Source organism: Eutrema salsugineum, unplaced genomic scaffold (genome assembly GCF_000478725.1).
Source record: "Eutrema salsugineum unplaced genomic scaffold, Eutsalg1_0 scaffold_8, whole genome shotgun sequence".
NCBI lineage: Eukaryota > Viridiplantae > Streptophyta > Magnoliopsida > Brassicales > Brassicaceae > Eutrema > Eutrema salsugineum.
The window spans coordinates 13,186,550-13,210,764 of NW_006256414.1; the positions used below are offsets into that span (position 1 = coordinate 13,186,550).

General features: G+C 45.4%; 1 protein-coding gene and 1 non-coding gene across 2 annotated transcripts; one reads left to right on the top strand and one right to left on the bottom strand.

Moving 5' to 3' along the window:
* Positions 1–6,802: 6,802 nt before the first annotated feature.
* Positions 6,803–7,678, bottom strand: LOC112088925. Its single transcript, XM_024159451.1, has 2 exons — positions 7,406–7,678; positions 6,803–7,333 (listed from the first exon to the last, which is right to left on the bottom strand). The coding sequence occupies exons 1-2, from the start codon at positions 7,676–7,678 to the stop codon at positions 6,803–6,805; spliced, it is 804 nt and encodes a 267-aa protein (XP_024015219.1).
* A 13,574-nt stretch (positions 7,679–21,252) lies between these two features.
* LOC112082615 lies at positions 21,253–21,359 on the top strand. The gene has a single exon (XR_002897285.1). It is a non-coding gene; the product is annotated as a small nucleolar RNA R71 (small nucleolar RNA).
* The last annotated feature ends 2,856 nt before the right edge of the window (positions 21,360–24,215 follow it).

A 24,215-nucleotide genomic window follows, 5' to 3' on the forward strand; every position in this document is an offset into this window, starting at 1 on the left:
TGCAGTTCTTGAGGTGGAGAAGAACTTAGATAAGAAGGCTTGCTTGCATTGCTCCCAGGTTTGAATGGAGCCTCTTGGAAGATTCTTTTCCCATTGATGAGCTTTGTCACCAAGACTGAATGGGAATAGTCTTAGCTTAAAGCTGTCCTCTGAAACTCCATTAATCTTGGTCAGATCACACACCTTATCAAACTGGTCCAAGTGTTCCAAGGGATATTCCATTGCTAACCCATGGAACTTTGAGTTCTAGACCATATTCAGCAATGATGCCTTCACTTCAAAGTTGTTGTTTTGCACAGGTGGTGCCTGAATACCAGCTCCATACTGATGAGCATTGGCCCTGTCATTCTCTCCAACATAGACTTGGGGTTGCTCATATCTTCTTTGCTGTTGTTGGAAAGGGTGGGGTTGGTGGTGCACTTGTTGTCTTTGTTGAACATTGGCCTGATGCCTCTGTTGATGAGCTTGAGCTTGTCCCTGGTGGACATAAGCTTGTTGATGGTGCACCTGTTCCTGATGAACATTACCCTGATGAAGCCCTTGACCAACTCCATTACCAGCTCCATTACCCTAAGCCTGTTGCTCCTGAACCGGTTGTTCTATATCTACCACGTGATCTCTTTGTTCTTCCATCTCAGCCTGATCAATCTGTCTACCACGTCTGTCCCTTCTCCTCCTTGGTACCAAAAGGTTGATGTTGTCGTAGAGAGGGAAAGGTGGACCACAGCTTCTTGATCTAGACCTGGTGTTCATACACCTGAAATCACAAACAGAACTTGAAAGTAATCAGTAAAAACAAGAAAGTAAGCACTTGATCTCAAGAACAGATCAGAGCTTAATGCTAATCAACCACAATTTGGCAACGGCGCCAATTGATAGACAAGACTTTTTAAGGTCTCAGGGCCAGAGAGGTTTATCAATCCAGATGTGGTGTTAGACACTAAACTATGTGATCAGGTTCTTAATTCAAGCAAACAAGAGTGATTTTGGTTAACTAAACACAACTACAAACTTAAACAGGTTTAAAGACAAATGACAATGACGAGTGATGTGAATATGATATGATGGAGGCATGAGATTCTAGACATGATAGTTGGTTAGGGTGCTTTGGTGCTAAACTAGAAATGCTGATGACAATGATGAGACATGATTCAAATGATTAAGAACTCTAATCTAGGTTAATCCTCTCATGAAGGTAGTAACCCCTATACTAATCCATTTTCAAACCAAATTCCCATTTGTGAAATATGAATCAATATGCATTAATAAACAGTTCTCAATGATCATTCAAGCAAATAACAATACATCATCATGCAGAAAAATGCTTAAACCTCTAATACAACTCTTTCAGGAATTTCATCAAACACTTTTGGTGCATGAAATTCTCAGAATCTAGATCTCAAGTGATTATCAAGGATCTAGCATAGAGAACAGCTGTTTAGAGAAATGAATCAATGAATCTAGCCCTAAGCACTCCTAATCTAACACTTTAGCACCCTAACCTACACATCTAGAACCTCATTAAGGTGACTACTCACTAATCATGATCAACACACTAAATCCTTTGCAAGATGTGTTGTTAATCATGATCAGAAGATTGATTTGATGATAAGAAATGATGAATAAGATGGAAAGAAACTTCAAAATCGATATTAAGCTCTCTAAAACAAAGTGTATTAAGTAGGTTTTCACCAAAGGGGAAAGAAAACTAAAAGTAGATTAAAGATTCTCTACAAATTAGGTCTAAAAACCTTATATAGATGACTTGGGCGAACCGGGTCAACCCAGAACAAACCGGGTACTGACCCGGCCTTGATGAGCAAAGATGGGTCTGCCACGGTCTGGTGTGTTCTTGGTGAGACCGTGGCAACCTGACCGTCTCAAAGCCTTCACTTGTGTTCTTGGTTCCTTTTGATGCCACGGTCTGATCAAGCTTGGTCTGAAACCCGTGGCAAGTCACCGTGTCAAACGCCGAAGATGTGTAAAAGTTGCCACGGTCAAGCCCCCAGACCGTGGCATTCAGACCGTGCCAAAACCCGCATGCATGTGAAATCCTTCCCAGCCAAGTATTTGTTTGCCACGGTCAAGTCTTAGACCGTGGCATTGAAACCGTGTCAAAACTCGAAGCTGTGTAAAAGTTGTCTCCAGCCAATTGTTCATTTGCCACGGTCAAGTCCCAGACCGTGGCATTCAGCTCGTGCCAATCGCCGAAGGTTGCAAGAAGTTGCCACGGTCAAGCCTCAGACCGTGGCATTTGGGCCGTGTCAATCGCCGAATGGTTGCAAGAAGTTCCTCTCAGCCAAGTGTGTGTTTGCCACGGTCAAGTGTAGACCGTGGCATGAAGATCGCGTCATTCACCGAGGGTGTGCAAAAGTTGCCACGGCCAAGTGTGGACCGTGGCATTCCATCGCGGCATGTTTAACTTAGTCATTCTGGGCTGTCTGGACCATCTCGCATTCCGAAGAGTGTAACTTCCTGGAGACTTGTCCGAATTGAGTGATTCCGGTTGCAGAAGACAGAAGATTCATTTGAATCCAACTTTGATGAAGGAAGCTTCGGTGCTTGGGAAGTTTAAAGCTTCCTGGAGGGGTCATCTTTGCAGTGCATTTACACGATCAGAGAAGGCCGTCTATACATACGTCCAGTCCGGAGACCGTATCTTTATGCCCAAAGATCCGAATTGACTGGTCTCAGATGTTCTGGAAAGAAGACTCAAGTGTCTCTGATTCTCATGAAGGCCCCGGAAACTGAATCGGCCTGGAAGTACTCCGTCCTTCGCATGTTTCAGAACTCGTCGGCTCGGTCCAAAACAACAGCGATACAGGGGTTCCTTCCGACGAGCTTAACTTCCTACTCAGGCGTCCGAATTCTGTGATTTCACTTGTTATGAAACCGTGATCAAGTCCTCTCCAACTTCTATGAAGCACCCACCATCCGAATCGGACCGGAAGGTTCCCCGGACAGGCGATTTCTGAGACATGTTTGCAACCGGAGATTTTGGCCGATACACTTTGCTCGCGGTACATGAAAATGGCTGGTAAACTCTTCCTGCAGTACATAAAAATGGCCGAGAAAACCTTCCTGGTCAGCGAGAATGACCGATAACCTCCAAAGATCCAATTTTTGCCACTTTTCAAGCTTTGCTCACCATTCCACCTCCTGGATTCATCTTTTCAGCTCCAAATTCTCCTGATAAACACTCAAAACATGCAAAGACTCATTGGGACCTAATGCATCTCCTAAGTTCTAAAACAAACCCTAAGGACCTAAAATGCATGAAATAAAACATGATTTGGAATGATTTATGCAACCTAAATGATGCAAATTATGAACATATCATGAATCACATTGCAAGTCCTTCGTCCCATGCGATCAAAGTGAGGGTTTTGTCTGCACCAAACTATCTGTCCGAGTTGCTGTACGCAGGCCAAGGTTCCTCCATGATCCCAGCTCCAAGTTGCTCCAAAAAGTCTCCAAAATGACCTGAGAACACTCCAAAAATGCAGGACACTCTAGGACCTAATGCAAATCCTAGATAAAGCTAGAACCAAGGACAAACTCTAACAAAACTATCTAAATGTATGCATGAGACTCAATCTTTGGACAAAAATGCAATCCTAAATATGACAAATTATGAATATATCAGTCTTCTGCCCCCCGAGGAGCTTAGGAGGCCGAGGACCTACGGCGCAATGGCGCAGCGCGGCACCAAGGTCTGTTACCTTTTTCTTGCTTGTATACAATTTTGACTAAGTACCTAATACGCGTTTTCCTCCATAGTTCGTGGCGGCTATCAACAAGCTAATGGCTGAGTACGAATCGGATTTGGCCAAGGTCGAGGGTCGCATGGAGGAGGCTCGAAGTGAAGCTGCGGCTGCAAAGGGGAAGCTGGACGAGGCAACGGTCAGGATCAAGAGGCTGGAGGAGGAAAAGATAGTCCTCCGTGCTAACGTCGACAAGGTGTCGTCCGTGGTCACTCGTCTCGAAGAGGCTAGGAGAGCTAAGAGTGCCGAGGTGGCGCTGCTGAAGAGGCGTATCGAGGCCAAGGATGCCTTGTTCGACGCCAAGGTCAAGCGCGCGAAGAAGGAGGTGAGGCGCGAATTGACCGCCAAATTCCAAGAGCGCCTTGCCAAAGTGGAGGAAGGTCTCGCCAAGCTCGAGAAGGCCAAGAGTGACGGGAACGAGTTGGGGCAAATCAAGAGCAACCTTGCTATGATCGACGAACTCCAGAAGCCCGACGGCTCGACTTTGGATGCCGAAGAGGCAAAGTTAAAGAATTGGGAGAGTGAGTACATCGACGACGAGGCGTACGAGCGCATCGCCGAATTCTGTCGACACCTGCTTGGGTAACGAGCCGATTGAAGAAACAGCGGCTAATCTGGGCATTGAGGATCCAACCGGATTGAACACGGGTACGCCGGCTCTTACGAACCTTCTTGTCGAGCAGGAGACGCGATCTGCTGCTTGACTCTTCTGTTTTCTCCCTTGTTTTTCTTTTACATTCTCCTAATTTGTGCTAAGTGCCTGGATGGCTTTATCCATTTTTCAGACTCGTATGTATTTTTGCGGTTGGTGCTTGGATTGATTTTCAGACTGATGGCATGATTTTTCTATAATTATATCTACCTTTTTTGTTCTGTCTTAGCAATATTGAGGATTTATGTTTATCGTTTCGTGACCAACTCTGTTGGACGGAGAATGTCTTTGTCCCCGAGCCGTTAGAATAGTTTGGTCGGGACAGGCTATCTTATATTGAATAGACTTTGTTTAAGTTGAAAGGTCCCGAGCTGGGGGTTGTCTCTTTAAAGAGATTGTCGTTCTTTTGTGCCTTTGACCGTAAGTGCCGAGGCGTCTGAGTTATGAAAGAGATAGTGCGAGGGCAATTTAGGTCGGATTTAGTTTTGGCCGTTTTGAGGCGCTAAGTTTGGAACTCTTGTTGCCGAGGTCCATGTCTTGAGACGATATCGAAGCTTGATCGTAGACCGGCGTTTCCGAGAGGGTGAATGTGTTTGCCGGGTTTTAAGAGTTCGTTTCGGTTTAAGAGAAAGCGATGTAGTCTCAACTTACAGTCTCGTGTGCGTTGACGAGCTGTGGTGACCGATACGTTTTTGGTTTGAAATTTGTATAGCGCGCTTGATTTTAATCCAGAGAGGATGTAGCTTGCACCCTCGTCCTAGGAAAGGTGGTTAAAAGTCCATTTAGAGAACTTTGTGACTGTTGCCTCGCTGTGGCCAGCAACGAGGCGAGGTGTTTGGAAACGTAGTGTGTCGAAGTGAATGCAAGGACAAGAAAAAGTCTAGGGGAAGTGTACATAAGTGATGAATGAAAACTAGCCGAAGTGACAAATGAACGAATTAAAAATCCGAGGTGAACATGAAACAACTGACTGGTTTAAAACGAATAGAAAACTGGGTCTGAGGTTGAAGCAAGTGCTGCCAAGGCGTGTGCCGAGGTGTTTTCACTTCGGGGTATTCGTGTGAGCTCGAACTCGTCGAACTTTTGCACCAAAGCTCGGACCACTCTGAGGTAAGCTCCCATTCGTCCATCCTTCGCCTCATACTCTCCGTTGAATCGGCATGCTACGAGATGTGAATCGCAAAAGGCTCTTATCATTTGAACTCCGATTCCCTGCACCAATCGTATACCAGCGATTAATGCTTCGTATTCTGCTTCGTTGTTCGAGGCGTGGAAGTTCTGACGAAAAGACTGCTCCAATATTTCTCCGGTGGGAGAGGTGAGACGGATTCCTATTCCCGATCCGTTCTTAGACAACGAGCCGTCGACGTGCAGCATCCATACTTCGTCTGGGGTTGGCTCGGTCGTCGCCTCGGCCGGACGTTCGATGAGAAAATCTGCGAGCACTTGTGATTTTGCAGACGACCTATTCCGATACTCGATGTCGTACTTGCTCAACTCTATGGCCCATTTGGCGAGCCGCCCGGATTGGCTCGGGCTGTGCTGGATCGAGCGCAGCGGAAGTGTAGCGAGCACAACAATCGAATGTGATTGAAAATACGGACGCAGCTTGCGAGCCGATACTACAACGGCTAGGGCAACCTTCTCGATCTGGGGGTAACGGGTCTCGGCATCGGTCAGTGTCTAGCTGACGTAGAAGATGGGTTTTTGCTCGGATCGCTCTTCTCTTAGCAGCACCCCACTCACAGCCGTAGCAGATACGGCGATGTAGAGGAAGAGGGGCTCTCCTTCAATTGGTTTCACCAAGATTGGCGGGCTCGCCAGATAACTCTTCAACTCCTGGAAAGCTGCTTCGCATCGCTCGTCCTACTCGAACTTCTTATTTCCTCGAAGGGTGTCGTAGAAAGGCAGGCACTTGTCGGTAGAACGAGAAATGAATCTGTTTAGCGCAGCGACTCTTCCTGTGAGGCTTTGGACTTCTCGCTTCGTTCTTGGACATGGCATCTCGGTCAATGCCTTGATCTGTTTGGGATTCGCTTCAATGCCTCGGTGAGTCACCAAGTAGCCGAGGAACTCTCCCGAGGTTACCGCGAATCTGCACTTCGCCGGGTTCAGTTTCATGTTATGTTTGTTCAACTGCTCGAAGCATTCTCGTTGGTGCGCGATATGGTCTTTTTCTTCGAGTGATTTGACCAACATATCGTCGATGTATACCTCCATGGTTTTTTCGAGCTGATCTGCGAACATTTTATTGACGAGCCGCTGATATGTTGTCCATGCGTTCTTGAGTCCGAACGGCATGACCTTGTAGCAGTATATCCCGCGATTGGTTATGAACGCCGTTTTTTCCCGGTCATCGGGATGCATCAGGATTTGGTTGTAAATATTAACAACCTGTTTCCATAAATGTTAACAACCTGTTTCCCGCGGTGGCTTCGACGAGCCGGTCGATGTGTGGTAGTGGGAAACTGTCTTTTGGGCACGCCTTGTTGAGGTCAGTGAAGTCTACACAGACCCGCCATTTGCCGTTCTTCTTCTTCACAACCACCGGATTCGCAAGCCAGTCCGGGTATTTTGCCTTGGCAATTGATCCTACTTTGAGCAATCTTTCCACTTCATCGTTAACTGCTTTAGCTCGTTCGGATTTGAGTTTCCTCCTTTTTTGCTTGATTGGTTTGAAGGTGGGGTCCATGTTTAGCTCGTGACAGGTCACGCTGATGCTTATGCCTGGCATATCCTCCGCTGTCCAGGCAAAAGTGTCGATATTCTCCTTGAGGAGGGAAAGAAACTCGCTTCTCAGAGGTTCCTCTAGCTTAGTTCCGATTTTAACGCGTCGTTCTGGACGGGCTTCGTCTATGCACACCGAGTCCACCGCGTCACATACCGTCTCGGTGCGCGTTTCGCAGCTCTCCGCGATCTATAATTGCTATAAGAGTTTCGAGAGCTCGTTCGCAGGCTCTCGGTCCGTTTTCAGCTTTTTGCGATCTACGTCTGCTCGTGCATTGGTGACGGGGTTCCTCAACTTGTGCTCCGCCAAGCAACACATTTGTGACTCCTTCTGGTTTCCCCAAATTGTTTTGATGCCTGCTGGAGTCGGGAATTTGAGGCTGAGGTGATAGGTGGAAGGGACCGCCCTCATCGCATTGATCCATGGAGTTCCCATAATCACATTGTAGATTGCCGGGTGATCGGTAACGCAGAATTCGACGATCATAGTGACTCCGCCAGCTACCACAGAGAGCCTAATTGTGCCCATAGTCATCGTTGTTTCTCCTGAAAATCAGGTTAGAGGTTTGGGGATCGCCGTCACCTCAGAGAGATCGACTCCCATCCTTCTGAGCGTCTCCCTAAAGATGACGTCTACCGAGCTCCCAGTATCGATGAGCACTCTTGCTACATCGTGGTCTCTGATCGTCAATTCGATCACTAGTGGATCGTTGTGTGGTCTATCTATCCCTGCCGTTTCCTCTTCGGCGAAGGAGATCACCGTATTCGGAATATCGGTCGGGTCTGTCCAATTTTCCTTCGCTTTGGCTTGGCGCTGATAAGCCTTGATGGAAGACACCGTGTCTTGGTAATATTGAGATCCACCCATGATCATGTTGATCCTTTGTCTCGGCTCGGGTCGCTCTTCGGGTTCGCCTCTCTTGTCGCGCTTGGTGTTATCACCTCGTCGGGGAGGATTTACGGGTTCTGCCGTGCCGCTCGGCTCGGCTCCCTCTTTTGGCTCATTAGGGACGAGGTCTTTAAGATTCACCGCATTCTGGAGCTCTCCCGCTGCCATTTTAGCCGCGAGTTTGACTCCTAGAATTCGGCATTGCGCCGTCGAGTGCCCATAGGTTTGGTGATACTCACAGAACGCCTTTTCGTCGTAGTTGGTGGGTCTTCTTACTCAAGTGTTGCTGCGCGGCTCTCCTCTTCCTCGTCAAGCCCCTACTTGGTAGTTGTGGGCACCTCCGCTTCTTGGTTCATCCGAGCTCTGCGTCGTTGGGTTGTTTGATGGGTTGCCTTTCTTCGAGGGGCGCATCAAGATTGAGATCCGGATCGCTGCTTTCGTCGCTTCGTACTGCTCGTCCAGATTTTTCATCTCTTCTTCGTTCACGACGAAATCTGACGATCGATGTAAGGCATCATGAATCGTTTGTGGCGTGTTGAGGGCCATTTCCCGTCGGAATCAGATTTGTACCACAAGGACCGCTTCAGAGCTTCGAGTGCGGCTTTTTTGCTGATTCCCTCTACTTTGGATACGACCGCCTTGAACCTTGCCATGTAATCCCGAAGCGGTTCATTTGGTCCTTGGGATAGCGTCCACAGGTCGGCATCCAAAGTTCCTCAATCCATGAACATCGAATACTGCTTAAGGAATAGAGCAGAGAGCTGTTGGAAACTGCCGATTGAATTGCGCTCCTGTCGCGAAAACCATTCGAGCGCGGCTCCCTTGAGATGTTCTACGAAGAGTAGGCAGTATCCGGCATCTACTTCCCGCTCTGTCAGATTGGTAGCGTTCTTTGTGAAAGCTCGTCCCATTGCTATCCGAAACACTGTGAGGTGTGCCTTCGGGTCGGTCGTCCCCTCGTAGAATGGGATTCTCACCTTACCGGGCTCGGGAATCTTAGCCTCCGTGATTCTCGCCGTGAATGGTGTTCTCTGGGTCTCTTCGAGCATTCGATCGATCTCTGATGCGGCACTCGTCGCATTATGCACTTGAGACTTCATGGCGCGTATCTCGGCCACTGTCCGAGCCATTGAGGCTCGCAGCTCTTTGATTTCGAGGGTTGGTGCATGAGTCATTCCCTTTGATTGGTGAGGCCGCTCCCGCTCTTCTCTCCTTGGCTCGTTTTTGCGCTCTGCCTGCTCGATCCATTGGAGGTTTTCCTCTTCTTCAGTCGGGTTGTCGCCGCGAGCCGGGTCGGTGACTTCATCAGTCCGAATGCCGTTTAGTGCCGAGGAAAGCTCTTCTTGGCTTATTCCCTAAGCCGAGCCGTTTTGTTGCGAGTTTGCGATTCCGTCGCATTGTTGGGCGTCCACGTCGATCACGTCGTTCTCCTCTTCGTCGGCTCGTCGCCTTGAGTTTCGACAGAGTGGAGGCGGCTCGGTCATGTTGATTCGGGTTGCTGCTGGAGTCTGTTCGCCGAGGGGACGTAACATTGGTGGAGCCAAGGGGTTTCTTGCGTCGCTACCCGAGGCTTCTGCAGGCGTTGAAAAATCGAAGCGTATCCGGACTCCATCCATCGGATCGGGGATTCTAGCTCTCCAAGTCGGGTGTCGTCGCTCGGTAGTCATTGCGTCAAGCCTTTCCGTAATCGCCTCGTTTCTTTTGTCCTGCTCGTCGATCTACTTCATCAACGCAGCCATCATGTTTTGCATCTCCTCTTGGGTTTTGGTTGTCGTCGTCGTTGTGCCTGATGCCGGAGCGTCATTCTCCGCGCCGTTGTCGTTGTTGTTGTTGTTGTTATCGTCGAGGGTGTTGCTCGCCATGTTCTTCGGATCTTAATGTCTTGTCGATTTAGAGTAAGAAAGTTTCGATTCCCCACAGACGGCGCCAAATTGTGTGAGCCAAAACTTGCACAACCAAAAATTTGTTAAGGAAAACTTAAGGGATCCAAAATTTGTAGGGTTTATCGCAAGAACAGTAAGATCAAAAGAAGGTTTTTATTGCTTTGAAAAGTGTTTAATCTTATTGCTTAGGATCGTGAAAAGTTACATAAGGAATCGTGTAAATCTCCTATTTATACTAACTTCTTAAACCGCCTAGCCGAGAATCTCGGGAGAGATTTTTGGAATATTTTTTTATCGCTTCGTGCGGCCACCGCCACAATGCATCGCCTAGGGTTTTTATGGGCTTTCGTCATTCAAGACTTCACTTCGGCCCATCTAGGAAGAATCAGCTCGGCCCAATTGCGAAAGGTAACGGCTCAGTTCATTCTTCTTTGCATAGCTCGGCCCATCTCCACTTGTGTATGGCTCGGCCCATTTTCTCTCGTGCGCGGCTCGGCCCATCTGAGTGTCTTCTTCACGGCTTGGTTCGCTCATCGCCTCCTCACAGCTCGGCCCATCTGCAACGTTGGGTACAGCTCGCCCCACTCCTCCTATGTGGGGGTTTGGCCCTTGCTGAAACGGCTCTCCCGATGGTTAATTTATTCTTGAAATGGTTTAAACCGGTTGGTATGTGATAGACAAGACTTTTTAGGGTCTCAGGGCTATCAATCCCCTTGTCAATGTAGCACAAAGAGGTTTATCAATCCAGATGTGGTGTTAGACACTAAGCTATATGATCAAGTTCTTAATTCAAGCAAACAAGAGTGGGTTTTGATTAATCTAGAGAAAACTATAAACATAAACAGGATTAAAGACTAATGATAATGACAAATGATATGATGTGAATATGATATGATGGAGGCATGAGATTCTAGACATGATAGTTGGTCAGGGTGCTTTGGTGTTAAACTAGAGATGCTGATGACAATGATGAGACATGATTCAAGTGATTAAGAACTCTAATCTAGGTTAATCCTCTCATGAAGGTATTAACCCCTATACTAATCCATTTTCAAACCAAATTCCCATTTGTGAAATATGAACCAATATGCATTAATAAACAGTTCTCAATGATCATTCAAGCATTTAACAAATCATTCCCATGATGAAAAATTACTTAAACCTCTAACACAACTCTTTCAGGAATTTCATCAAACACTTTTGGTGCATGAAATTCCCAGAATCTAAATCTCAAGTGATTATCAAGGATCTAGCATAGAGAATAGTTGTTTAGAGAAATGAATCAATGAATCTAGCCCTAAGCACTCCTAATCTAACACTTTAGCACCCTAACCTACACATCTAGAACCTCATTAAGGTGACTACTCACTAATCATACTAATCTCTCTTAAACCTTTGCAAGTTGAGAAGATTAGCATCATTAATGATGAGAAATGGAGATGGAGATGATAGATTCAAAAGAAAACAGCTTTAAACACCCAGATCTCTCTAAACTCTCTTGATTCAACACTCAAAATTAGATATTTCTCTTCTTAATGGAGTCTTTTTCACAAAAGAGGCAAGAGACAAAGGGAATAAAACTTAATCCTCTCCCAAAAAACCCTAAAAAGTATTTATACTTCCTTAAAAACGAACCGGGTCAGCCCGGAACAAACCGGGTCCTGACCCGGCTTTAATGGATAAAGTGGGAATTACTGCGGGTCAGTCCAGTATGTCCCAAGTCGCACACCTAAGTCGCAGTAGATGAAGACTTGTCTTGTGAAGCCTGAATCGCCTTGTCTTAGCCGCACGCCTAAGTAGGAGTGTTTTGCGAGTGTTGCTGCGGCTTGGTCTCCTTCCTCTCCAACTCGCAGGGCTAAGGCGGTTTCTGGGGAATGTACAAACTGTGCGGGTTGGTCTCTATTGCACCTAGGTCGCAGGCTCAAGTCGGAGTGATTTGCGAGTGATCGTGCGGCATAGTTCCAGGCGCGGCTAACTCGCATGCCTAAGTCGCACGATTGTGGACTTAGCATTTCTCTTGCTCTTGAGCTTCAGACCTCTTCCAGTGATAGTTTACCCGCACATATTAACTCGCAGCATCAGCATTCAGGCGTTCATCTTCAGGCCTGCGGGTTAACCAAGTCGCAAGACCATCTCGCAGCATCCAGAGCAGCTTAGACCACTTCGCATTCCGGAGAGTGTAACTCCTATGAGACTTGTCCGAATTGAATGATTTTGGTTGCAGAAGACAGAGGACTCATTTATCTCCAACTTTGGTGAAGGAAGCTTCGGTGCTTGGGAAGTGTAAGGCTTCCTGGAGGGCACATCTTTGCAGTGCATGTACACGACCAGAGAGAGGCGTCTAGACATGTGTCCATTCCGGAGACCGTATCTTTCTGCTCATAGATCCGAATTGAATGCTCTTGGACGTTCTGGAAAGAAGACTCAAATGTCTCTGATTCTCATGAAGGACCCGGAAACTGAATCGGCCTGGAAGTGCACCGTCCTTCGCATCCTTCAGAACTGATCTGCTCGGTCCGGAATACCTGCGAGATAGGGGCTCCTTCCGACGAGCTTAACTCTCTGCTCACGCGTCCGAATTCCACGATTCCAATTGCTATGCGACCGTGATCCAATGCTCTCCAACTTCTATGAAGCACCCGCCATCTGAATCGGATCGGAAGGTTCCCCGGACAGGCGATTTCTGAGACATGTTTGCACCCGGAGATTTTGGCCGATACACTTCACTCGCGGTACGTGTTTTGGTCGACAAAGTCCACCCGCGGTACGTGAAAATGGTCGACAAAACCTTCCTGGCCAGCGAGAATGGCCGATAACCTCCATAGACCCAAGTTTTCCACTTTTTCAAGCTTTGCTCACCATTCCACCTCCTGGATTCGTCTTTTCAGCTCCATATTCACCTGATAGACACTCAAAACATGCAAAGACTCATTGGGACCTAATGCATCTCCTAAGTTCTAAAACAAACCCTAAGGACCTAAAATGCATGAAATAAAACATGATTTGGAATGATTTATGCAACCTAAATGATGCAAATTATGAACATATCAACTCCCCCACACTTGTCCTTTGCTTGTCCTCAAGCAAAAAGAGCAAATGAGAGAAAGAGGTTGTATGCAATGGGAGTTCACATTTTCTTTTTGAGAGAAGTGATCACAATGAGAACTCAAGTTCATGCTCAATTATGCAATGCAAAGTCATACTCAGATATATATCAACTCAGCAAGGAATCTCCACAAGTTCTTCTCTCTCTCAACTCTTTCACATTCATTAAGCTTTTATCAGGTGGATCTCATGATGCAAGGTTTAAACAAGCTGGCTTGGCTAGGGAGAGGCTATGAGATTAAAACGATCTCATCAGTGTTCAAGTGGGTTAAATGCAGCAAAGGGATCTCTCTATGAATGATCAAACTTTGGCAGAATGCTAAAGGTAAAAAGCAACCTATGCATACAAGGGCAAAGACTCATCACACCCCACCCTCTACTCAAAGCTTCCTCACTTGCTCAAAAATCCTCACTTTTCACTCTCATTTTCCTCTCACTAGGGGATTCACTTTTCACTTTTCCTCTCAAGTCTTGGAACTCAAACTTTACACAGCTCTTTTTCTTTTACAACTTCTAGCCTCTTCTTTCTTTCTTAACAAAACATTTGAGCCTTTGGCTTCTTTTCTTCCTTTTTTACTTAGAGGCTAGACTCTTTCTTTTCAACAAACCAGAGCTCACTCTCTCAAAACACCAAGACTGATTTCTTTTTCTTTCATTCCCCTAGCTATTTTCACTCTCTCTTTCCCACTCATCTCACCTTTTTCCACTCACCAAAAAGTCTTTTCCCCCATACTTATTCCTCGCCAAAACTCTCAGTTCCTTGATGTTGGAACACAGCACTCAATGAGACCTGCCCTTGTCGCTCTAAACCTAACACTTTCTGCTAAGTTTGATCCAAGGTGGCCTTTCAATTCACACACAAACATTGGCTTAAAAGAAGGATGGGTTCAAGGTATGGGAACTGATCCATGATGTGGATTCAGCTACTTGAGCTAAGGAAAAGAGTGGTGAAAACTGTGGTTCTAGCTCAAGTATGTATATTGGTATCCACAAGCTTTTTCAAACAATGCATCACAAGATATTTTCAAGTCAGGTTCAAGGTTCCCACTTAATTAGAGTTGAGTTCAATTCAAACTTGCTTCTCAGATTCAAATCATTTCAGACTTTGCAAGCACAGAAAAAGATTCACAAGCATATTCAATTCAAGTTCTCAAAGTGATGTACTCTCTAGAAAACCTATCATTCCTCCTTGCAAGATGCAACCTACATGCAAATGCAATCTAGACTCAATCCTAAAAATGAGAATGCAACTACATGATCATTTTTTTGTGTAAAATTTTCAGATTTTTCCATTTTTTTGGTTTTTATATGCACTTAGATGAATATGCAACTAGAATGTGACTCAAGACTCAAAGTGTAAAATAAGAAAATAGAAAACATGATTAGAAGACTCAAAGTGTAAAATAAGAAAATAGAAAACATGATTAGTTAAGGATAAAACTCCTCCCCCACACTTAGATAACACAGTCCCAAAATGCAAAAGAAAAAGAAAATCTACATGCTATTTACAAGGTTTTGAGTGGTACCTAGTGGCTGTTGAAATCGGACCCCAATGAGTAGGAGGGGTTCGATGTGTGGCCTGACGGTGTTTCCCAAGAATGGTGGCTGGCCTCATCAGTCCCGTCGTCAAGATCTACCCAAGTGGTTCCATATGTGACCAAGGCTGTGCAGTTCATGGAACTCTCCCCAACTTCCTCTCTGTTCCTTGGTGAAACCGGTGCTGGAGCCCCACCTTTGCAAGGGTTTTCAAGCTTCTTGATCCTCTTCTTCATCTCCTTGATGCAGTTGGCCATCTTGTGGATGGTTTTGTCTTGTTACTTGCACCATTGTTGGAGAATACCAATCTTCTGTTGAGCTCTGAACCCTGAAGTGCCTGGTTCCTCCCAGTTGTAATCATCAAAGTGATATCTGTTTCCACCAAAACGTTTTTGAGGTGGAGGCAGATCAGCATCTTGAGCACCAGCTGCACTTGTGGTAGCATCTTCAGCGGTTGCTTTCTTTCCCTTGGAGGCTTCTTCTCTGCAAGCTTGCCTTGGTACCCACTCTTCCTTGGAGAAAGCCAATCCTACACAAATGTGCTTCATTAATCAGATCAAACTTTGCCTTGTTCTCCTTGAATCTGTACCCCATGGCTTTCAAGATCTTTGTTACCACCCATCCATGGGTCAGCTTTGCATCTTGCTTTGTAGAACCCCACATGCACTTTTTGTAGAACATCAAAGACCTTGCTAATTGAGATGCAAGGCAAAGTGGGTATGCATACCCTTCATAGGGTTCCCCATCTTCATGTGTTGGCATCAGCGGTCTCAGCCCTACACCAAGAAGCATCAGATCTCCCTTGTGAACTCTTCCAACATCAATCTTGAAGTAAAAGCTGTGAGAGAGAATCTTGTGTACATATCTCAGAACTGGGTTCCTTATCCAAGAGGCCTTTGCTGTTCCAGCTGTGTACTTCCCAGAAGCAATTGATCTCCATAGAAGTTGGATCTCATCTTTTCTGAGATTGACCTGGTTAGAGAGAAGTTCATTTCTAGGTGCTGAAAACCCAAAGATCTTATTCAATTCTCTGAATGACACTGAATACTCCTTCCCTTTCACAGTAAACTCCACATGTCCAAGTCCATCTCCTTGAATGATTCTTGAATCCCTTGGGTAGTAAATGAAATCTTCAAAGGAGGCCAAGAACTCTTGGGACTCTTGCTCATAAGCGATTCCTCTCATCTCCAAAAGTGACTCAACACCCATGTTCCCAAGCAAAGTCTTGACATCTTCATAGAGGCCAATCTTCTTCAGAAAGTCCAAATCAGGGAATCTCCCTTGCTGGATCTCTATCTGCTGAAACTTAGCCAGATAATCAAGTGTTTCTGGTTCAGTTTTCTTGAACTTCTTTGATCCCTCTTCAATGGTGCCTTGGGAACCACCAGCTGAGCTGCTGGAGTCACTTTCAGTTTGTTCACTCTCAGATACCACAGCCAACTGTTTCCCCTTTTTCTTGGAACCAGAAGCAACCACCAAATCTCTTCCTTCAGGCCTTGTCCTTTTTGGCGCTGGATCACACTTTCCTTGCTTTGTGGTATTCTTTGCACCTTGACCTTTGTCTCTTGGCTTTGAAGTTCCTGAGACCAAACCTTTGCCTTTTGATGCAGGGCCCTTCTTCTTGGCCAAAGAGTTGGTTCTTTCAGTCATCTGCCAAGAGATTCTCAAAAAATATTGTTAGTACAAGGATAAGCCTCACAAAAGTCTTCAACTCCTGTTTTAAAAAAAAAATCGATTTCTTTCATGAATTACTTGCAACAATTTTCAAAATTCAAGAACAGGTAATTACCAACAAAGTGCTCTGTTTTCCAAGACTATCTAGCACCCTAGCATTTATAAAAATAATCCCAAGGTCTAAAACAACCTATCAAAATCGATTCCACACCTTAAAGTTCAAAAATCACCATTGAAGAACATGGAAAGAGATGAATTTTAACAGGATGAAATACCTTGGGATTAAGATGCAACGAGTTCCAAATGCAATCAGGATGATGTTAACAACTCAAAAACGAGCTAAGAGCACTTTGAATCAACAATTTTGGTGGAGAAATGAGAGAGATATGGTGAAAACAATGGAGAGAAATGAGAGAGAGAGTTGCAAACTCGGGTTTGTTGTGAGGAAGAGAGAGAGTGGGGTAGGGTCAAGCCTTTGGACTGGTGGTCAATAGATCTATTTTGACCAGTCAAGGCTTTGACCCGTCCTTTTCTCATTGACCGGCCTCCTTTCTCTCTTTTGTGCGTCCGGGAACCGTCGGGATCGAGCCGTGTGACCGTCTCGGTGTAGAACCGGAAATATTTTTGTGCTACCTGGTCATCCTATGTCTAACCCGCACAACCATCCCGCAGCCTTTGTTACTTAGGCATTCTGGCCGTTCCTCTTTTTGCTGCGGCTTGGAACTCATATCCCCAGCTAGCACGCCTGAGCCGCAGGTTTTGTCACTTAAACTCCTTGGCCGTTCTCTTCATTCTGCGACCTGGCCTCCGTGTTTCTAGGTCGCACACTTAACCCGGAGTAAATTGCGAATGGGTGTGCGGCCTAGCTTCCTTTCTTTTAACCCGCAGCACCAGCTAGCACAGTTTTGGACTTAGGCGTTTTGGACCCCTCCTGTTTAGTGCGGCCTGGCCTTCGTGTTTCTAGGTCGCACGATCATCTCGGAGTGAATTGCGAATGATCGTGCGACTTAGCCTCCTTGGGTTTCAGGCCGCAGCACCAGGTCGCACAGTTTAGCACTTAGAACTCTCGGCCTTCTTCTTTCTGGTGCGGCTCAGCTTCCATGCTTCTAGGTCGCACACTCAAGCCGGAGTAAATTCCGAATAGACGTGCGGCCTAGCTCCCTCTCTTCTGACCCGCACACCTAGGTAGCACTGAGGCGTTCTTCAAGTTTTTCAGGCTTTAAACAGTCCTCTCAGCTCTCTCACATGCTCCATTCCATTCATCACTGAGCTATGTCCTCCAAAGATCACCTAGTACCTGAGACCAACTCACAAAACCCATCAAAAGGTTCTAAAACATAAAAGAAAAGAGAAGAAATCAAAAGAACTATGTACAAAGATAAGCTTGGGCTGTCTCCCAAGAGCACTTTGTTTAAAGTCTCTAAGTTTGACTTTGAGACCTGTTTAACAGGCTGGTGGATCAAAAAGAGGAACTGTTGTAGCCTCCTCTTTCCCTTGTGAAACTAAGTAATGCTTGATTCTCTGTCCATTCACCACAAATTCCTGGCCATTCTTTCCTTCCAAGACAATGGCACCATAAGGCCTCACTTCAAGAACTTTGAAAGGTCCAGACCACCTAGACTTAAGCTTTCCTGGAAACAACTTAAGTCTGAGTTGAAAAGCAAGACCAAATCACCATACTTGAACTCTCTCTTCAGAATCTTTTGATCATGCAGGACCTTGGTCTTCTCCTTATAGATCTTTGAGCTTTCAAAAGCTTCAAGCCTGATCTCCTCAAGTTCATGAAGTTGCATGATCCTTTTCTCTTGAGCTGTCTTGATATCAAAGTTTAGAAACTTCACAGCCCACATAGCTTTGTACTCCAACTCAACAGGAAGGTGGCAGCTCTTCCCATATAGCAAAATGAATGGTGATGTTCCAATTGGAGTTTTAAAGGCAGTCCTGTAAGCCCATAATGCATCGTCTAGCCTTTTGCTCCAATCTTTTCTGCTTGAGCTAACAGTCCTCTCAAGAATGGCCTTGATCTGTCTATTGGATACTTCAACCTGGCCACTAGTTTGAGGATGATATGGAGTAGCTATCTTGTGTTTAACTCCATGCTTTCTCAATAAACCTTCCAGAGTCTTGTTCAAAAAATGGGATCCTCCATCAGAGATGACAACTCTTGGAACTCCAAACCTAGGGAAGATGATGCTCTTGAACAGCTTCACTACAACCTTGGAATCATTGGTAGGGGAAGAAATGGCCTCAACCCATTTGGACACATAGTCCACAGCAACAAGTATGTACTGATTTCCATAGGATGAAATGAAAGGTCCCATAAAGTCAATTCCCCAGCAATCAAAGATCTCAACTTCTAAAATGGGGTTTTGAGGCATCTCACTTCTCTTAGATATGTTACCATGCCTCTGCCAGGCATCACATGCTGAAACCACCAACTGGGCATCTTTGAACATTTTAGGCCACCAAAACCCACTTTGAAGAACCTTTGCCACAGTTTTGAATGCCCCCATGTGACCTCCAAAGGCAGAACCATGACATTCTTGCAACACAGGTTGCATCTCCTCTTCAGCAAGACACCTTCTGTACAGCTGATCCTTGTTCAGAACATAGAGGTAGGGCTCATCCCAATAGTATCTCTGGACATCTCTGAAGAACTTTTTCCTCTTGTAGGCATCTAATTCAGGAGGCTCCACCCCACATGCAAGATAGTTCACTATGTCTGCAAACCAAGGCATCCTCCTTTCTTGAATGCTCTCTACTTCCTCAAAATCCAAGTATGAATGGAGCACCATCAAAGACTCTTCAGGCAAAGCATCATCTATGGGAACTTTTTCTTCAATCCTCAGCCTTGAGAGATGGTCTGCAGCTCCATTCTCAATGCCCTTCTTATCAAGCACCTCCATATCAAACTCTTGGAGCAATAAAACCCATCTCAACAGCCTTGGCTTGGCATCTTTCTTGGTCATCAAGTACCGGAGGGCTGCATGATCAGTATACACAATGACCTTTGATCCCACCAGGTAGCTTCTGAACTTATCAAAGGCAAAGACAATTGCCAGCATTTCCTTTTCAGTTGTAGCATACTTCTCTTGGGCAGAGTCAAGTGTTCTACTGGCATAGTAGATCACATGCAGCTTCTTGTCTTTCTTTTGTCCAAGTACTGCTCCAACAGCAAAGTCAGAGGCATCTGTCATGACCTCAAAAGGTAGGGACCAGTCTGGTGCCTGAACTATTGGTGCACTAACCAATGCCTCCTTGATCAACTTAAAGGCTTCTTCACATTCAGCATCAAAGATGAAATCCACCTCCTTACACAACAGTCTTGTTAAGGGCCTGGCAATCCTTGAGAAGCCCTTTATGAATCTTCTATAAAACCCTGCATGACCAAGGAAGCTCCTTATCCCTTTAACAGAAGTGGGGGTTTGCAGATTTACCATCACTTCCACCTTTGCCTTATCAACCTCAATACCCTTTTCAGAGATCTTGTGCCCAAGGACTATTCCTTCTTGCACAGGTAGATCTTCCAACATACCAACAGGCAATCTAACTGATCTATCTGCAAGGATAAGAGAAATCCTTGAGGGTTTGAAAACTCTAAAGCCCAACTTCTTAGCTATGGAGAATGACATCAAGCTGACTGATGCTCCTAAATCACAAAGACATCCAGAGAATAGAAGAGGTCCAATGGCACAAGGGAGTGTGAAGCTCCCTGGATCAGTTAACTTCCTTGGAATGGACTTCTTCTGAATGATAGCACTGCATTCATGACTTAGTACTACCATGCCTTGAAGCTCTTTTGTCTTGTTCAGAATTGCATCCTTCAAGAACTTCCCCATCTTCGGCATCATTAAGAATGCATCAATGAGAGGCATTGTGAGTGGTGTCTCTTTGAGTGCCTTCTCAAATACAGCTCTTGCCTTGTTCACTAGTTGCTTCTTAAATCTCCCTGGAAATGGGAGCTTGGGTTGGTATGGAGGTGGTGGCACATACTTCTTCTCTGGTTCTGGTTCCTTTGCTACCTCTTTACCCTTTTCTGTCCTTGGTTTCTCAGCAACTTGATCATCCTTTAAGGCTGCCTCCCCCTCAGGTTGATCATTGTCCTCAATGATCACTTTGTTGTTCTCAATACCAGGTAACTCCTTGCCACTCCTCAGTGTAATGGCTTTGGCATATTCCTTGGGGTTGGGTTCTGGTTTTCCAGGTAGGTGACCTTGGTTCCTTGAGCTTGATGCCTGGTTTTGCTTCAGTTCCTTGATTTCCTGCTGCATAGTCTGTTGACCCTGAAGTAGTTGTTGTAGAATACCAACCATATCTGTACCCATCTGTGGCTGCTGTTGAACCATTGGTGGCTGAAACTGTTGTTGAACCGGCGCCTGCTGTTGGAACTGTGGTGGACCAAACCCTGGTGGTGCCTTTGGCTGCTGTGAAGTGTAACCAGTGCCCTGAAATGGTTGCTGTTGCTGACCAAAACTCTGATTCTGACCAAATTGATTCTTGGGTTGGAATGACCCTTGAAAGTTGTTCTTGGGAACAAAGTTCTTTGGAGCTTGAGAATTGGGATAGACCTGGTCTTGTGGGTTAGCTACATTGGTGTTCCTGTAAGAAAGGTTTGGATTGGCATTACCATACTGATATCTTTGGAACCTCTGATTCCCAATGTAGTTGAGCTCCTCTTGGGTAAGACCTTCTTCACTTATGTTCTCAAAGATTTGAGAAGGTTCCTCATACTCTCCAACAAAATGTATTGGCTTCTGAGTGGTGAATTTCAGCTTGTCTAATTCACTTCTCAACTCCTTAACTTCTCTGGTGAGCCTCTGTTCTGAGCTTGAACCTTCAGACCTATTTGATCTGTCATAGTCTTCACCATAAGTATCATTGCTCAATGCTAAGTTCTCCACTAGCTCTAAAGCAGGATGTATCTCTTTACCCAGAAAGTTCCCATTGGAAGCAGTATCCAGCTGGTTTCTAATCTTGGGAAGAGCTCCTCTATACAGTGTGCTGAGAAGAGAAGCTTCACTAAACCCATGGTGTGGGCATTGGTTTGTGTAGCTCCTGAATCTCTCATATGCTTCACCAAAACTTTCATTGCTGTGCTGAGTGAAGCTAGAGATTTGGTTCCTCAGTTTTGCAGTTCTTGAGGTGGAGAAGAACTTAGATAAGAAGGCTTGCTTGCATTGCTCCCAGGTTTGAATGGAGCCTCTTGGAAGATTCTTCTCCCATTGATGAGCTTTATCACCAAGACTGAATGGGAATAGTCTTAGCTTAAAGCTGTCTTCTGAAACTCCATTGATCTTGGTCAGATCACACACCTTATCAAACTGGTCCAAGTGTTCCAAGGGATCTTCCATTGCTAACCCATGGAACTTTGAGTTCTGGACCATATTCAGCAATGATGCTTTCACTTCAAAGTTGTTGTTTTGCACAGGTGGTGCCTGAATACCAGCTCCATACTGATGAGCATTGGCCCTGTCATTCTCTCCAACATAGACTTGGGGTTGCTCATATCTTCTTTGCTGTGGTTGGAAAGGGTGGGGTTGGTGGTGCACCTGGTGTCTTTGCTGAACATTGGCCTGATGCCTCTGTTGATGAGCTTGAGCTTGTCCCTGGTGGACATAAGCTTGTTGATGGTGCACCTGTTCCTGCTGAACACTACCCTGGTGAAGCCCTTGACCAACTCCAATACCAGCTCCATGACCTTGAGGCTGTTGCTCCTGAACTGGTTGTTCTATATCTACCACGTGATCTCCTTGTTCTGCCATCTCAGTCTGATCAATTTGTCTACCACGTCTGTCTCTTCTCCTCCTTGGTACCAAAAGGTTGATGTTGTCGTTTAGAGGAAAAGGAGGACCACAGCTTCTTGATCTAGACCTGGTGTTCATACACCTGAAATCACAAACAGAACTTGAAAGGAATCAGTAAAAACAAGAAAGTAAGCACTTGATCTCAAGAACAGATCAGAGCTTAATGCTAATCAAACCACAATTTGGCAACGGCGCCAATTGATAGACAAGACTTTTTAGGGTCTCAGGGCTATCAATCCCCTTGTCAATGTAGCACAAAGAGGTTTATCAATCCAGATGTGGTGTTAGACACTAAGCTATATGATCAAGTTCTTAATTCAAGCAAACAAGAGTGGGTTTTGATTAATCTAGAGAAAACTATAAATATAAACAGGATTAAAGACTAATGACAATGACAAATGATATGATGTGAATATGATATGATGGAGGCATGAGATTCTAGACATGATAGTTGGTCAGGGTGCTTTGGTGTTAAACTAGAGATGCTGATGACAATGATGAGACATGATTCAAGTGATTAAGAACTCTAATCTAGGTTAATCCTCACATGAAGGTATTAACCCCTATACTAATCCATTTTCAAACCAAATTCCCATTTGTGAAATATGAACCAATATGCATTAATAAACAGTTCTGAATGATCATTCAAGCATTTAACAAATCATTCCCATGATGAAAAATTACTTAAACCTCTAACACAACTCTTTCAGGAATTTCATCAAACACTTTTGGTGCATGAAATTCCCAGAATCTAAATCTCAAGTGATTATCAAGGATCTAGCATAGATAACAGTTGTTTAGAGAAATGAATCAATGAATCTAGCCCTAAGCACTCCTAATCTAACACTTTAGCACCCTAACCTACACATCTAGAACCTCATTAAGGTGACTACTCACTAATCATACTAATCTCTCTTAAACCTTTGCAAGTTGAGAAGATTAGCATCATTAATGATGAGAAATGGAGATGGAGATGATAGATTCAAAAGAAAACAGCTTTAAACACCCAGATCTCTCTAAACTCTCTTGATTCAACACTCAAAATTAGATATTTCTCTTCTTAATGGAGTCTTTTTCACAAAAGAGGCAAGAGACAAAGGGAATAAAACTTAATCCTCTCCCAAAAAACCCTAAAAAGTATTTATACTTCCTTAAAAACGAACCGGGTCAGCCCGGAACAAACCGGGTCCTGACCCGGCTTTAATGGATAAAGTGGGAATTACTGCGGGTCGGTCCAGTATGTCCCAGGTCGCACACCTAAGTCGCAGTAGATGAAGACTTGTCTTGTGAAGCCTGAATCGCCTTGTCTTAGCCGCACGCCTAAGTAGGAGTGTTTTGCGAGTGTTGCTGCTGCTTGGTCTCTTTCCTCTCCAACTCGCAGGGCTAAGGCGGTTTCTGGGAAATGTACAAACTGTGCGGGTTGGTCTCTATTGCACCTAGGTCGCAGGCTCAAGTCGGAGTGATTTGCGAGTGATCGTGCGGCATAGTTCCAGGCGCGGCTAACTCGCATGCCTAAGTCGCACGATTGTGGACTTAGCATTTCTCTTGCTCTTGAGCTTCAGACCTCTTCCAGTGATAGTTTACCCGCACATATCAACTCGCAGCATCAGCATTCAGGCGTTCATCTTCAGGCCTGCGGGTTAACCAAGTCGCAAGACCATCTCGCAGCATCCAGAGCAGCTTAGACCACTTCGAATTCCGGAGAGTGTAACTCCTATGAGACTTGTCCGAATTGAATGATTTCGGTTGCAGAAGACAGAGGACTCATTTATCTCCAACTTTTGTGAAGGAAGCTTCGGTGCTTGGGAAGTGTAAGGCTTCCTGGAGGGCACATCTTTGCAGTGCATGTACACGACCAGAGAGAGGCGTCTAGAGATGTGTCCATTCCGGAGACCGTATCTTTCTGCTCATAGATCCGAATTTAATTCTCTTGGACGTTCTGGAAAGAAAACTCAAATGTCTCTGATTCTCATGAAGGACCCGGAAACTGAATCGGCCTGGAAGTGCACCGTCCTTCGCATCCTTCAGAACTGATCTGCTCGGTCCGGAATACCTGTGAGATAGGGGCTCCTTCCGACGAGCTTAACTCTCTGCTCACGCGTCCGAATTCCACGATTCCAATTGCTATGAGACCGTGATCCAATGCTCTCCAACTTCTATCAAGCACCCGCCATCTGAATC